At 40.6% G+C, this 16,380-nt stretch overlaps 1 protein-coding gene across 2 annotated transcripts in view; it reads left to right on the top strand.

Moving 5' to 3' along the window:
* Window positions 1-315: 315 nt before the first annotated feature.
* ptch1 (patched 1) overlaps window positions 316-16,380 on the top strand; it is a 50,738-nt gene continuing 34,673 nt past the window's right edge. The window contains exons 1-5 of one of the 2 annotated variants that reach the window (XM_066643684.1): window positions 316-1,075; window positions 2,132-2,324; window positions 14,722-14,911; window positions 15,378-15,447; window positions 15,543-15,634. In XM_066643684.1, coding sequence (XP_066499781.1) covers window positions 908-1,075; window positions 2,132-2,324; window positions 14,722-14,911; window positions 15,378-15,447; window positions 15,543-15,634 — 713 coding nt within the window. In that variant the 5' untranslated portion in view covers window positions 316-907. Of the gene's footprint in view, window positions 1,076-1,656; window positions 1,697-2,131; window positions 2,325-14,721; window positions 14,912-15,377; window positions 15,448-15,542; window positions 15,635-16,380 lie in introns of those variants that run through there. The other variant, XM_066643686.1, reaches the window with a different exon arrangement.

The raw sequence follows: 16,380 nt of genomic DNA on the forward strand, positions 1-16,380 counted from the left end.
CCCACGACCACAAACTCACTTCAACTGCCGAGGGGAGCTGTTAGCTTCGTTTCGGTGAGATGACCGAGAACAGCGCGGTCCATTTCGGCAGTTGAATAACTTCTTGTTGAAAACGGATTTGCTTTGCCTTTATAAATGAACATAAATATCACGGTCAACATTAAACGGACCATCTCGCTGCTTCTCGTCGGTTTGGGGAGCTTCTAGAACCGGAGTCATGTCGCAGCTGTGTCGAGAGCGCTCTCTGCGCGGGGGCCGGGCTTCTTTCAGGCTCCCCCTGAAGTTTGAGACGCACACGCGAGAGTTTCTCTGCTTGGGTGGTCTCTCTACTTTGGTGAGCTGTTGCTAAGCAGCTAATAATAGTCGTGTTTGCTGAGTAATTTTTGCCCTCCTGGAACCAATCAGATCCGAGAGAGTAGGGCCATCTGACAGAGCTGGAGGCGGGATCTCGAGTCTTTCTCTCTCACTTTTTTTCCCTCGGCCTCTTACCCCTCCTCCTCCTCTGTCTCCGAATGGAGAGTGCTCTTTTTTCTCATCTATTCAATCTCGGAGATCGCCGTGTCCCGCGGCCTGAGCCACACCGCGCAGAGCCCACAGAATGCCCCGAGCTCAGAGCGCGCGAGCCCGCAGCCCTTCTCCCGGAGAGCGCAGCCTCCGCCGCCGCCTCGCCTTCTGAGAGCCACTGCTGTGGATGCAGGAGTCGCAGGAGAGGAACCTCCGGAACGCGAAATGGTGCAATGGAAGGCGCAGCCTGTGACTCGCCGTCCCAAACAGGAGTATGAAGTGCTTTGTGGCTCCGGGAACGCCAAGAGAGAATCTCCGCTTCCTTCGGATAGCCAAACGCGCTCACGCGGGGATATAACGTTACTAACGTGGATAACGAGAAACCCAGCGCACGCCGTGCAACATGGCCTCGGCCGTTAACGTCTCCTCCGAGCAGGAAAACAGGGACCCGGATCGGCCGAGGGTAGCGCGGAGGAGCAGTGGCGGCTGCGGTCGCTCCGCCGCGGATCTGGAGTATTTACAGCGGCCGAGCTACTGCGATGCTGCCTTCGCCTTGGATCAGATCACGGAGGTGTGCTGCTTGATTGTTTCCGTGTGCGATTGCCGCGGAGTCCTGAAATGCTGTGCAAATTTAGTGAAGTCGCTGTAGGTAACAGTTAACGGTAAAGCGAGGGAGCCTCGGACAGGACGGTCGCAGACGCCGAAGACTCCGTTGTTTCTCGTGTTTTGGTTTGTGTAATATCCGTAGTGTCTCCCAACACACGTTCGTTCATTCAAGGTTTCTGAGAGTTAACGTTTACTGTCAGTCACTACACCGCTACACACGTTCACAGTAACCGTTAGCCCCACCTAGCATGAGTACATGGAACCGAGCATTTCGGTGAACAAAATCATACGCACAAACTTAACCGACACCAAGAGAAAACGGACCGTTTTCGCTATAGAAACAATACGAGGAGAACTACCGAGAGAAAATCCATGTGGCTGCCCTCTTCCGCTCACAAATATTGACGTTACTCTCCCCGTAACTCCCTCACACGGCGTCTACGGCAACGAGCGTAACCCACGTGCACGTCCTCCGCCTTTATATCACTTTAACACACGTTTATATGTCACTCTTACGACTCACACGTTTGGGCACACGAGGAACTGTCCATGTCGTGCCAGTGAGAAGATAAACACTGGTGACGGTGTGAGTGCAGTGTTCCCCTCAGAGTGGGAGCGTTAACGTTAGTTTATCAGGCTAACAGTGCCGAAGACGACCGTTAGGCTCGTGCACACTCTACTGCAATTAACATGAACACGAAGTGAATAGACCTACACTTCTTTTTTGTTCTTCTCACATAAATGTAAAAGAAAAATCAAGAAGGTGCTATATTGCGATTAGGAGCTGTGTTTAAGCTGTTAGGAGCTGTTGCCATTCTGTTTTTAACTCGTTATAATTCGAATAATTACAGAATCTTGCAATTAAAGCATAAACTAGCCGTGGTTATAGGAGTTCTTAGTTCTGTCAGTGATTGTACTCTTTATACTAGCTGTCTAACGACAGTGGATGCAAGATACAGATCTACAGTCGCTTTTCTATTGGAAGAGAATTAATGTTCTTGTATTTTTTGTCTCGTCGCAGGGAAAGGCGACGGGAAGGAAAGCACCCCTGTGGCTGAGAGCACAGTTTCAAAGACTTTTGTTTAAACTTGGCTGTTACATACAAAAGAACTGTGGAAAGTTTTTAGTCGTTGGCCTTTTAATATTCGGAGCTTTCGCAGTGGGTTTAAGGGCAGCTAACCTGGAAACGGACGTGGAGAAACTCTGGGTGGAAGGTAAGACATTTTCTTTCTCCTGGCTTATATATTTACTTCAAAAATTGAGCGCAGACGTGGGGCTGTGGGTGGGTGGGATGGTGGGCTGTCGTGTGAGTTGTTTATTGTATAGGAGCCAGAGAAAGCGTGAAAAATGTGGGGTTTTTTGTACACTCCGCGCGTCGTTTATCTACGCTGTGACTGACGGAATGTTTGTGGGGAGCGAACCAAAGTGAACTTTCATAGACTCTGTTTTTCAGAAAGTAGTAATAACGGTTTTTAGGAGAGAAAAGTTAGCGAAAGCCGCCATTTTGTGTGTGTGTGTATGCGCCCGCAGCAGTGTAGTGTGATCCTCGCTGTCTGTGTGTGGTCCTGTTATTCTGGACAGCTTTCAAACCTTTCCACAAAGATTTGTCTCAGGGTTAAAGGAGGAAGAGTGAAAGTCGGGTTCAACGCGCAGCCCTCGACTGAGTCTTGTTTCACCCAGCAAAGACAGTGCTGTGAGGTGATTTTGAGTAATTTGCAGTGTTGTGTGAGGAAGTTTGTGTGTGTGTGTGTGAAAGAGGGGTTGGGGCCAGTAGTGCGGGTGGTGGTGTTTTTTTTTTCTGGATGGGAGGGGCGAGCTGCTACTTTGATCCAAATTCCTGCACTTCTAAGAACTTTAAGCAGTGTCAGTCGGTCAGTACTTTTATTTATGCTAAGGAAATCATTTCTTTAGTGAGAATAATACACTCTGTGCCTTAGTACAGTACGGTAATAAATGGTATGTGACATAAACATAACCCATCCCCAGCAGTGTATTGTGTGTGTGATTTTTAGACGTAGTCTAGTCTTTTGCGCAGGCGCATTGCGATAAATAAGAAGGAATCACTGTTTTTAGTGGTTCGATACTGACATCAGATATATTTCACCTGCATGCTTACTGGCACTATTTTAACATTAATAAAACTCTAGACATGGACCCTATGTTTTCCACATGCAGTGATATGGGAATTTGATACTGATATTCTGAAATTTTACATGTGCATACACATCTCCTAATGCCAATGCTGATTTATAGTCATCTTCAAAATGTAGATGAGACCACACATATTTGACAGGAATAGTGCATCAGGGCCAACACTGATATCCAGTATTGTTATTTGATATGGAAACATCCACAAAAGGTAGAATTTGGAGTTGCAGCAGTTTACGTGTCTATGCCTTCGAATTTTATGTGCTTGTGTTAATTCTTTTAACAAACAATTAAGGAATTTTGTGAATGTTGCTTTAATGATTTCTGCCAAGTATAGGTAATCCAACAAATTTGACTGAATAATATTCAAATAAAAAAAATGAGTGTATTACCAATTATTTTTCAGCCATTATCTTCTGTTATTGATATGCTCAGTATGAAAATATTTAGGCCTATCCCTATTAAATAAATCACTTCTTTTGTTCCACACCTTTAGCGCTACTTGATCATATGAATTTAGAAGGATATATAAGTGTAAGTGCTTAGTATGAATAAAACCTACCTGGTGGAAGAACAGTCACTTTTCTTTAAGATGCACTTCAAACTGATGGATGATTGCTGCTGCTCACACGTACCCACTTTTAGGGATCCAGTTTGGGAGATGTGAAATCTGCCAGTTGCAGGAACATAAATCTGTTTGGATTAATCTTCACAGATGAGGGATAGATCAGTTTTGGCTGTCCAGGGTTTTGGGCAGAGAGATGTCGGCCCTGTGTCCGTAAGGATGTGTGTTTATATTTCATTTGGAACAGTCTTGCTGGCGACCTCCAAATGACCCTTCGATGGAGCTTTGTCTCCTACCTTCCCCTTAAGTTCAGCTTGAATGGGATTCAGTGTGATCTCATCTTGGCTTTCATGACTTGCCATTTAGGGCTGTGTGGTCCAACAAATATAATTTGTTTGGTTGCTGTACAAATCTTACAGTTAAGATACACAGTGTTATTGGCTCCAGAATGCACCACCTTTACTCACATTTTGTAAGAAACAATCAAGAACAAGAATATATATATATATGCTCTTATAGACTAATTTATTAATTTGCACACATGCTACTTCGAGTCAATTGTAAATTATTTAAAGTTCTACCGTTGGGTTTGTTTATTTTTATTTCTCAAATGTATCATTTCAGTGTTTACCCATACAAGTCAAATCAATAAAAAATCAATAAATAAAATAAAAGGTGTCTCAGAAAGCAGCACTTTTTCAAAAGGCTATGACTTATTTTACGAAGCAGTAAAGTTCATGAAGGCTTTCCGGAGAAGTGTATACAAAGCTTCAGAAAGATGAGAATCAGAACTTGTATCTGTCTCTTGTTCTGAAGTTCAACATTGCCACCTGACAGGTGGCTTTTCCTTAGCACTGCAGAAAGTGTTGTACTTTTATTTTCAAATGCTGTTAACCTTACAAAGCAGTTGCTAAAGTGTGCTCGCATGTTTATTCAGCAGCAGTGAAATGAAAAGATGTTTTTAACATTGCAGATTCATGACTCTATTTGAATTTGGGATTGTCTAAATTATTAAATGTTTCAAATATTCGGTTTTACAAGTTTTGGTGTGATCCAGCAATCTCTAAATGAAATTCAGCGCTGGAAATAAGGATGTTGTGGAAAACATTGCAGCTCAAGATTATGTGCGCAGTGGTCATATTTTGGCATTCCAGGTTTACAAAAACAGATACTTAAAAAAAAAACATTTAAGGAAAATACCAGTGCCGTCTGAATTTAATTAAAACAGTTTCACATAAACATTTGCCTTCCTGTAGGCCACCCCCCCCTCCTTGGTCAGTTGGTGGAAAAGAACTTCCCCTGCAGTGGAATCATTTAGATATTGAGGCTTGGGCTGTCCCATTCTCTTCAAAATGAGAGAGGGGGGCACGAAACAGGGGGCCACTAGGCTGGTTCCCTCAGGGCCTGAGGTCATCAAGTGGAGTCACCACTATTTAAAAGCTCATATGATACTGGCTAAAAGAACTTGGTGTAGAGTGAGGGGTTCCAGCCTTTGCCAGAAATGGATTGAGAGAAAATCTTGAAAAGGCGAACACAATTATGTAATGTTTGTCTCATTGTTGAATGACAATCAAAAGTGGCCAGCAAAGTATTAGATGTACCCAGCAGAGGGCAGCATGATTTTATCAGTGATTATGATCAATATGAGTCAGATTGCAGGCGCATTAATTGATTGAACTGATACAGTGTTTTAACTTTGAACTTTTAAGCATTAGGCATTCCATGGACAATCATACAGAACTAAAACATCATTTACATAAAACGCTGTCACCTACCAGATACCTGTTTTTAACAGGTGGCAAACAGTACCCTGTAAATCCTTTCTGTTTTCCTGTGATAGCAATAGTTTGCGAGTTGCTTACCTAGATGATGTTTGAAATGTCATGCATATGGTTCTTTTTTTTTTTTTTTTTTGTAATGTGGATGAAGCAGCCAAAAATGCAGCCTCCCTATTCTGTGGTGAGAAGAGTGGGAACTGATTGAATTATCCCTGTTTTGATGTGCATGGGTAAGCCTAGCCACATGGTTGAACTGGAAGAGAAGCATGCAGAGTCTTCAAGGCTACAGGTCTTAAGCTGGCAAGTAGGAAGCTGAGGAGAAGACTGGAGCCAGCCTGAAGCTGGGTGGCCTCCAACTCCAAAAAATTGTGGGTCTGTAGTTTGGCTTTTGTTTTTGTTTGCTAAAGATTCTTTGGTCAGAAGTAAACTGCCATCTTTAAAAATATAGTAACCCCTTAAGCTGCAAGGGATAGTAAGTAGGCTCCTCGCTCTCATAACCACAGAACTTGCAAATCACAGTAGATTATAAATATACTCACAGTAGATTATAAATAATAATAAATCTTAAAGGAAGAGTCCAACATTTTTCAGATATGTCAATCTGCTGCCTCTAGCGTATGGTCAAAACATGGACAACTACATTTCTGTGTTTAAAAAGAACAAAACATGTATTATAATACATTATTTATTGCATGATATATTATCATACTTTTTATAAATGCTTTATAAATTCTTGTAATAGAAGGTTTAGAAGAAGTCTCTTGAAGACCATGTCTTTATGAGAACAAATGTCTTGGGACAGCCTGATAAATTTGATGCTGCAGTGTGGTGAAACAAAAAGCAAAACAAAACAAGCAAAACAAAATGGCTAGCAAAATTATGCAGCTGGCTATTGAACAACATCCTCCAACATCGAAATAAGACATTAACAGTCTAATGGCAGGCTTGTTCTGAGTCAGTGTTGATAAGCGACACATTTGATTCTACTTTATGCTCTGCCCTCAGAGGTTTTTCAGTTGACATAGAAGTTGTACATTTAGGTTGTTCCCACTTAAATCTACTGTTTCTCCCATGTTTGGCACAAAATGTTTTTATAGTTTTCAAAACATTTTTGTTATCATATCTGGTCCAGTGGATCTAGTGCTTATCAAGCATCACACTGATTTTCAGATGAGTATGTTTCGGGCTGGTGGGTCTTCGTTTTCCCATACACAGGCAAAGACTTCAGATATGTATGTAAGAATTGAGCATATGCTACATACAAAGCAGATCGCAATACATTTGATAAATGTGGTTAACAATTTAATAGCATAATAGGTGGTAGACTATAAGTTTGACCTGCAACGTTTATTGTTCTTACAGTTGTCATTCACCTGCAAAGTGGCAAAGCAGATTTTATGCTTGATGGTGTTTACAGGTGGTATTGTATTAGTATTTATAACTTTGCTACAAGCATGTTTATTACAATTTTGCTCTAAAGAGACTGAATTACTTTGAACGAGAGACCAGTGTATGGAAGACAGGGACAAATGGAGCAGTCCCCATTCACAACTAGCATCCTGACAAGCCTCCAAGTCCTGTGTTTATGTTCTGCATACCTCCGCCTGGTGTTATTCAAAAACCAGAGACACCAGTGTGTGTGTGTGTGTATGGGTCTGCATCTTCTCTCTGTCTCTCTCTTTAACTTTTCTCTCACTCATTTTTTTTCTTACTCTCACCTCTCTCATTCACTTTCTCATTCTCTCTCTCTCTCTGTCTCTCTCTCTCTCCCTCCCTCCCCTGCCCCCTGCCTCCCACTCCTCTTCTCTTAGCTTTTCTTCTGAAACGTTTCCCCATACTAAACACACTCCCCTTATGCACCCCCTCTTTCCTCCCCTCCTCCCTCCCCTCCTCTCTTGGGAGTCCAGCCCTGGGATGCCAGATGTATTACAGAGTGAAGCACAGCAATGTAAACACTGTGTCTTGCCACGGATGCCGGGTGGTCCAGCCCTCCCTCTCTCCTCCCTCCCTCTTGCAGCGGCCAAGGGGCGGAGGGGTTAGGCAAGAGGGAGGGAGAGGGAGTGAGAATGAGAGAGAGGGAGAGAGAAAGTTGAGCACAAGTAAGGGGGGATGGTAGTGGAAGGAGCATACTAGCTATAGTGTTATGCATTTTGGCTAGATGACTAGATTTCCTTCAGTCTGGTGCTTGACTTCATATATTACACTGGCCAAAATGGGCAAAGATGTGAAGACAGAGTCGTTGTAAAGTGGATATATTTGAGGAACACTAGCAAATGTTTCTTATTAATGCACCATTTAAAGGAAGAGTAAATTGATAACATTTTCAGAAAGTGATGATAATTATTATTGTTGCAGGTGTAGAAGTCAAATGTCTTCAGAAACAAAGAGTTTATTTTCAGATTACATTTGTATTAAACAACACACCAATGCATGCCTATAGAGTACAGGCTACTCACAAATGGCAGAATAGTAAACCTATTAATGTATCATTTTATTTATTGATAAAGTTATGATAATAGGGCATTGTGCATATGAGGCTAGTAGCTGATTCATTTAAGAATCAAAATTTTGTCAGTTCCAAGAAATTTGGATTCCTGCTGCTCCAACTGATATCTTATTTTGCTGGAACTCACAGAGTGTTTGGGTAGGTGCTAAATCAGAATCCTCAGTAGTTGGGGCACACACACATTCCCTCCTCACTTTTTTTTTGAGTTGCAGTGTGATCTAGTTCATTTGAATAGATTTTTTTTCTTCAGGGTAAGGGACCTGAATGAAGCCAGCAACGTGGAAAAATCTGGCCATTCAGGCCTCTGAATGTACATCTCTGGATTGCAGTAAGCTGCATTTGTAGGCAGCGGACTGCTAAATACACCCATTTTTTTGGGGCGCAGAGCTGGACAGGTGATTAGCATAATTAGGGGAGAGCAGGCCATACATATGGTAATGCGGTGTGGAGTAAATGGCAGCTGCGGTGTAAAATTTGTGTCAGGGGTCGAGCAGGCTGCTTGGGGGCATTGTGCCACAGCTGCGGGTCAAGAACTCTCTCTCTCTCTCTCTCTCTCTGTCTCTCTCTCCCACTTGCTATTTTGCTCTCTTGCTCTCTCTCCTTAGCTCTCCCTCTCTCTCACACATACAGACATGCACACTCTTAGCGTATACTTTCTTTTAGTCCTGCATTATCACATCAGCATTTTCCCATCAGCATTAGAAAAATCTAAAAGCCTGAAAACAGTCTGTGGGAAGTAGGTACTGGATTTTGTATGCAAGGTTGGTTTGCTTTGAGCATAACTTTCAATTGAATCAACACTTTTAATTACTCAGCGTATTAGCAAGAGTTTTTTATCCCATGTTCATGAACAAAAATAAATACACTGGAATTTCACACTTTTCTACATGATATTGCTTAGCAGGCTGCAGTAATCCTGAGACCTGCTGAAAGTGATCCAAAAACTATTCTAGATGGTGCATTTTAAATGATCAGATTTGTAAATGAGATTCAAAACTTTTTAAAATCTTAAGGGTCTTGTTATTCTCTGTAATACAAAGATACTTTGCCATACCATAGAACTGGACTTCTGAGCCTAGGACCATTTAGAAGGGTGTGGTGTAGAAGCAGGTGTTGTAGGAATTGGCATAAGCATTAAGATTAATTCCATAGAGACAAGGCCAGTGTGTATTGCAGTGCTGGTTCGTGGATTGGAGTGGGCTCGTGTGAGGGAGAGGGGAGTTGGTTCGCGGCGATCTGACCCCGCTTGGGGACTTCCGCGTGACTGCAGGGGGTCTCTCTGGGTTGGGGTCTAATCCAGCTAATCCCGCCCGCAACACAGTCATAAAAAGTGCCTCCCTGTGCCGCCACTACCACACACAGCACTCCCTCCCTGCCTCGGCAGATCCAAGAAAGAAGCTGAGCCACCCCAGCACCAGGCAACCAGCTTTCCAGAGCCTCCAGGCTGCAGGATTGGCCAGAGCAGGCATGCTCTGCAAGGCTAGTGGAGGGAGGCAGTGGGGGGGAGTGGTGTGGGGTTATGATGTGATGTGGTTGTGGGGTGTAAGGGGGGGGCTTCCTTTTGTGAGGAGCCCCATGCAACCCACATAGGCAGGCCAATCAAAAGCCACTCTGAAGCTGAATGGTGAGAATGGCGGTGCAAAGCTTGACAAACCAGGGGGCGATGGCAGGCCCCTTCCAATCGTAGCTGCCCCCCACCAATGAAAAGGGAGGTTCAGGGGTTAATGTTATGCAACAGAGTGAATGGGGCAGGTTCGGGCTCAAACACACACTGACATGCACACCCAGTTCACTCACAGCTCTCTCTTACTCTCCACTTGGGGGAAATTGTGTCATGAAGAGTAAACTTGCAAATATATAGCAGATATATCTGAGAAAAGGTAAGGAGAAAACCCAGACATAATACAGAAAGACACAAGCTTTAACTGAAATCTGAAATGTGGCACAGCAAAAAAGGCTGTATGAGTGCTAGCTGTGGTTACTCTTTCCTTTATTTGGATGTAGATTTGAGGTTTGTTTTTTAGCATTTTCTTTGACATGTCTTTCAAGATTGTCTGCCATTGTCTGGTTCCAGTGCAGTAGGTTTCTGAGATACAATCTGGGCAGCACAGCTCGTATGTGAGGACAAAGGCTTCCTGAATGTGGAAGCTTTAAAGGTTGCATTATCAGCTGGCATTATCAAGTGCATCAACACTTAAGTGCCCAAGCATCTATGCAGAAACTTTACTGATTTCTGAACCCAGTCGTGTATCTTTTGAAATGTACCTTCTCAGACATCACCACAGTTCACTAAAATGGTCAAATTGAAGAAAAAAAAAAACAGTCGGAGAAAGCTTTTTAAAAATGATTTGCACGAAGGGATTTTAGTTATTTTTTTTAAATACATTGCTTAATCTAAACACTCACATCTTGGTTTACGTAAAGCTGGAGTATTCTGTAAAATTCAGTAAATGGAATCCAATTTTTGAAAAATCAAACCAAAAAAGTCTTACCCCCTACATTCAGACCTTGTTCCAATCCAAGCAAATTGATAAGTCACACAGAGAGGAGCACAACGGCTCACTATCCAACAGTTTCTACCTCATTTATCACTCACATGTAAGTAAACACCCAACAGCTACACATATTTTCTCTCTGATTTGCCTTCTGGCTCTGTCCCTTTTTCTCCCTCTGTGTGTCTCTTCAGGCACGAGTAGGTTTGACTGATAATTCAGGGTGATATTTAATGACAATTATGTTTTGGAGTGTTCTGGAACGTATTTACAAACACTCCTGAAAATGTTCGATGTTAACAGCTGGCATCAATTTCTATTAAGTGCATCTCTGTCTGAAATTAAACAAATATTTGTTCGTAAAACACTGGGAAACTGGAAACTATCTTGTTTATCTTACTGTTATCTTGAGTTATTTTTCTGCTATAGTTTACTTTGACCTTCCTGTTCTTGAACAGCATGCAGAAAATGGTTTGTGGACATACATTGGACTTTCTGACAGACACGGGTATAATAGTCCCAATGCACAAAATAATTTTCTGTTAGTAAAATCAAAGTATTAAACATCTAAATATATTAATAATTATAACACTAGGGATTTACAGTGGTATGAGTATAATGTTATCAGCAGGTTATTACACAAAATAAATGATTGGATAGATAATACAGATTAGTATTTTTTCACGTTAATTGTACCTAAAATTAGCAAACCATTATATGCCTTAAAATGTCTACATTTTAAACATTGATTACATGCCCAAAGTTTTAAAATACATTTGCATTTATAAGAAACTGCAGTTAGGTCATAGAGTTGGGTTTGGCTTAGCTCAGAAAGGATAACTGCATGTTGTATCAGGGACCCACATGGCACAATTAAGTCTCAGATTTGGGACTCAAACATGAGGGTTTTTGCCAACTGGAAAAGTTAACTTGCTCTTGTCTTGATTATCTTGTTAGCTAGCAAATCATCTTATTAAGAATACAGACTTCTGCAATTTGACAAAACATCCAAAGACTATAATTGCGCAGTGCAAATTTGTAAATGTCCATTTCATGTGAAAAGAATTTGCTAGAAATTGGACCTCTTTCAATTGTTGTATCTCTGGCATTGTAATAAAATAGACAAATGGGAGAAGAAATTGAATTCTTTGTTTTTTCTGATCCTTTCTTTCCCTCTCTCTTGCTCTTGTTTTTGCTGTGATTGCATTGGGTGTTAATTTCTCACCTGAGGCTAAACCATTTGTGACCCCAGACTCTGTGCGCCTCTAGACTATATAGGATTATCTTGAGTTAAAGCCATAATGTGATGTTTCCTGTAATATGGACCTCATCCCTGAAAAGTGAGTGACATGCGTTGTTGAGGGCCCAGCCTTTTTTTTTCCTGGGTAAAGTTTGGTCAACATCTGAGGAGCCTGTCACACTTTGAAGGTTTGTCGTCTCACATTCAATCATCCAGTGATTTTTTTTTACATCTAAGGGCTTTACTGGTAAAAAAAATGCTGATCTTGCCTAGTCCTTCAAACAAGGAACATGCTAAGCCATTTTAGGACATAATCGACCTGGCCCCAATAACCATGTTGAAACTAAGCTTGGGCTTGGTCAAAGCTGCGATTAATGATGGATATTATAAACATGCCCCTAAAACAAGATCAGATGTGAGTGTGTTTTAGGCCCAGGAAGAAAGACTTCACTGAGTTGTCCTAATGCTTGTAGACATTTTCCTCCCCTTCGTCTTTCTTCACTGACTGGGTGGTCTAGCCTCAGAGAAACACATGGTTATTTTCATGTTTAATTCACTTACAATGGCTTAAATACACACAACTTATGTGTGCTTAGTGAACTAAAAGCTGTTGTTAAATTAGATTAAAGTCAATAAGTTGTAACATATTGATTTGCACAGCCCACTTGAAAGCCCACAAAGTGATGCAGGTGAATCTGAAAGCATTTTGTATTCCTGTTTCTTTCCATAAACAACACATATTTACGGATTTCAGGATATTAATCTATAATAAAAAAAAAAACCTATTTTTAAACAATTTAAATGCAAAGGGGAATGATTCAGAAATATCCATTTGCAAGACTGGTTTAAAAATACGTGTTTGTAAATATGCAAAGTTTAATCCTAGTTGTAGATATAAATATTATTTATATATTTTTTAATAGTGATTTGGAAAAAAAAATACAATGATGGCAAACGTTCCAGAGGAAACCTCGTTTCATGAACATACAAAAATTCATCAGTAATTTTAAGCTAAATATTCCTGCTGTTTTAAAAAAGAATATGTTCTTAATGGCCTACCTGGTTAAATTAAAAGTTTTAAAAATTCAATTTAAAAATATTAACAAAAATGTAAAGAATGAAAACCAGTCACAACTGCATCATGCAATGTGTTCTGTGTTTTTTTTTAAGTCCCAATGCTAAAACCACACTGCCTGGTGTAAGCATAATTAGCACAAACATGCAGTTGTCTGAGAAGATAAACAATAATTTCCATTCTAATGTTGTGTGATGTGATTGTTAGTTGTGTAATTCGTCTGGTGGAGTGGCGGTAGTAGATGTAGTAGTAATTTTTGAGTAGTTTATTTACCATAGGTTGCTTGTAGATATTAAGTGTAATGTGTTAGGTGTAGGTGCTTGCAAAAGATTTACCAGAAAATTTCTAAATGTGATAATGTATGTAAGAGAGCGAGTTCCATGCCACTTCCATGAGGTGCTTCACATCTTAAAAAATCAGCTTGGTGTAAGTATTGCCGTGTTGCAGAACCATTGCAGTTTGTCTGTATATCCAATTATTTGGATGTGATTAACTTATCACCACTCGTGTGTTGGGGTCTATCAACATTAATGTTCTAATACACACACACACTACTACAAAATGTATTGTGTGAGTATAGGTCAGAGTTTATTATAGTTTTTAGCTAAGGTGCCATATTTTGTTTACAGTGAATTGGCCCAGTTTATGATTGCTCTGCATTGATTAAGTAGGACACCGATGTGAGACATATTCCTGGGTTCTCCAAAATCCTTGATCCAGGAAATGGAGTAGTTTTATATTCTCTGTGGGCTGGTAGAGAGAGCATGAAGAATTGACATCTTTGAGAAGCAGACTTGGACTGCGTTCATTAGGTCTTTTTGAAAGGCAGCTTTTGTAGAAGTGTGGTCTGCTCGTTCGTGTATCAGGCTTAGGTGAACCACTCGAGGACTTCTCTACCTAAGCTCAATAAAGCATCTCACATACACAGACATACACATGCATATGCATACACATACACTCTGTGCCACTGATTACACTCATCAATCATGTGTGTCTATTTGAGATCTGGCTCTGTCTGCATGTGTATGTGCGTGTTCACATGTCTGTGAGATTCTGTGGCTTTTAAGCAAGTAAGACGGAACATTTTGTTTGCATTGGAATAGTTCATGCTTGTACGTGTAGTCTTAGTTTAGTGATGCACTGAAATGAAAGTTCTTGTCCAGAACTGAAATTCAGGATGCCCTGGACCAAAAATGAAATATCTATCAATTAAAAGAGTTTATATAAAATAAGTTTAGTAAAATGGTTGCAGTATGTAGAGCTCTGTTGAAGCAAGACATTTCCAAAACAGTTATTCTTGAGCTCAGAATTAAGTGTGTAAAAATTTCATGAAAATTACAAAAATATTCAAATAATCAACAGTAAAACTCGTTGAGTAAGCAACATTAATTATAAACCTCTAAAATACCTTATATTTCTCTTGATTTGCTGAAACTATTTGAAAGAACAATAAAGGAAAAGCTACATCTAGTATTTCAGTGTATTTTTTTAAATATATTGTGGTATCGAAAATAGCAGCAGTTCAGACTTTTTTTGTTAGCATTTTGCAATTTTTGAGGGAAGCACTTTTAATTTAATGTTGAAAAATTAGAAAGGAGTTACTGATTTTTACAGTAACAGAATTTGATTATGGGCTTTTTCTTTGATATTGTTAACAGCTTGTTTTTGAATTTTATTATTCAGAATTTTATATGATAGGTATTTAGTTTAAGTACAGTTTCATATCCATGTGTAAACTGTTCATTGTAATATATCTGGTTCCGGTGCATGTCTCTGATATAATTTCCCTTTCTGTCTGTTTGTGTAGTTGATGGCAGAGTGAATCAGGAGCTGAAGTACACACGACAGAAGATCGGGGAGGAGGCCATGTTTAACCCACAACTTATGATCCAGACACCTCGCGAACAGGGAGCCAACATCCTGACAGTGGAGGCACTGAAACAGCACCTGGACTCAGCCATCAAAGCTAGCAGAGTACATGTTTCAATGTACAACAGGTACCATACGCTGCTGTTATTGGAAATATTGCTGATTAAAACCATGCAGAGGTCACTCAGTTTATACCTTCTACTGCAATTTTTTAATGTTATTATTGCAATGTACACTGCCTTCAAAACATTGGAAACACCTGAAATGCAAATACTTACAAAATAATGGTAACATATTAACAACAGTTTATTAATAATTTGGGTTACAGCATAAAGTGTTAATGAAAGAGACATTGAAAAACTTAAATGTTTTAGCACAAACGTAGCCTAAAATATGAAAGATGTGATCTGTGCAGGTTTCTATTAAACATGTTAAATGAATCTAATCTGATACAGCCGAGATACTATATTGGGTAAAAGCATATTTGAACATTTCATGTGTATCCAAACTTTCTTGCCAATATTAATGTGGAGTTTTTCCCAATTCATAAACAGTGCTCACTGGCACTTACTGTTGTTTTGCTTATCATTTCAGGAAATGGAAATTAGAACATTTATGCTACAAATCAGGAGAACTGATTACAGAAGAAAATTTTGCTTACCAGGTAAGGAAGGCATTTAATATTTTTGAAGGCATTCATGACATGAACTCTGCTCAAATAGAACTGGCATTAATAGACCTAATGCTTTCATTCTTCAGATAATTGAAAATCTACATCCCTGTCTGATAATTACGCCTCTAGACTGCTTTTGGGAAGGTGCTAAGCTACATCCAGGCGTAGCCTATCTCTCGTAAGTACCAATATCCCATTGTTTAGTGTTCCAAGAACATCTGTTGTAAGTTGCTTCTTAAAGTTCTCTTTTGAGTAAATTACACATCTTATTATGAAACGTACTTGAGAGATGGTGATGATAAAAAATCTAAAAACACCCTTTGACCAAAATGCTCATGAATGGCGACAACAGTTGGAGGGTAAACATTGATTTGGCTGGATTGCTTTGTTGTGTTTTTGCATGAGAGGGCTGCACTGGTCCTCTCTAAAGGCCTCTATTATGATGGTTTGCCCCCCCCCCCCCCCCCCAACCTCCCACGATTGTTCCCCTTCTGCTTCTAATAGCTCCTTGAAACAGTTACAATCAGCAGACTTCCCTCCATACTTCATTCTCCCTCCCTCCCGTGCTTTTTCTCCCTCCATCGTAGATGGTAAATAAGGATTTTACTGTGTTCTGGTTGGAAGACTTGGAATAATGACCCAAGCTTGGTTAGGCACATACAATGTGGTCTGAGTCATGGAGGTCCAGCGAGAGGAGCCTGTCTCAAAGGAGGGAGAGAAAGAGAGACCCATCAGAGGTTGAAGGAAAGCTGGTTTGGTTGAAGTATGATGAGGGGCCGCACAGAGGAGTGGTAAGAGTGGAAGAAGCTCAAGGTTTAAAGGGGAGATGCAGTCAGGATTTAGGGAGCAAGGGAGGACATGTGAGGACAGCATGCGGATAGATTTACTCAGAAAACAGAAAGGATCTGGCATAGCCAGCGGGCA

This window comes from Hoplias malabaricus, chromosome 14, assembly GCF_029633855.1.
Source record: "Hoplias malabaricus isolate fHopMal1 chromosome 14, fHopMal1.hap1, whole genome shotgun sequence".
Taxonomy (NCBI): domain Eukaryota; kingdom Metazoa; phylum Chordata; class Actinopteri; order Characiformes; family Erythrinidae; genus Hoplias; species Hoplias malabaricus.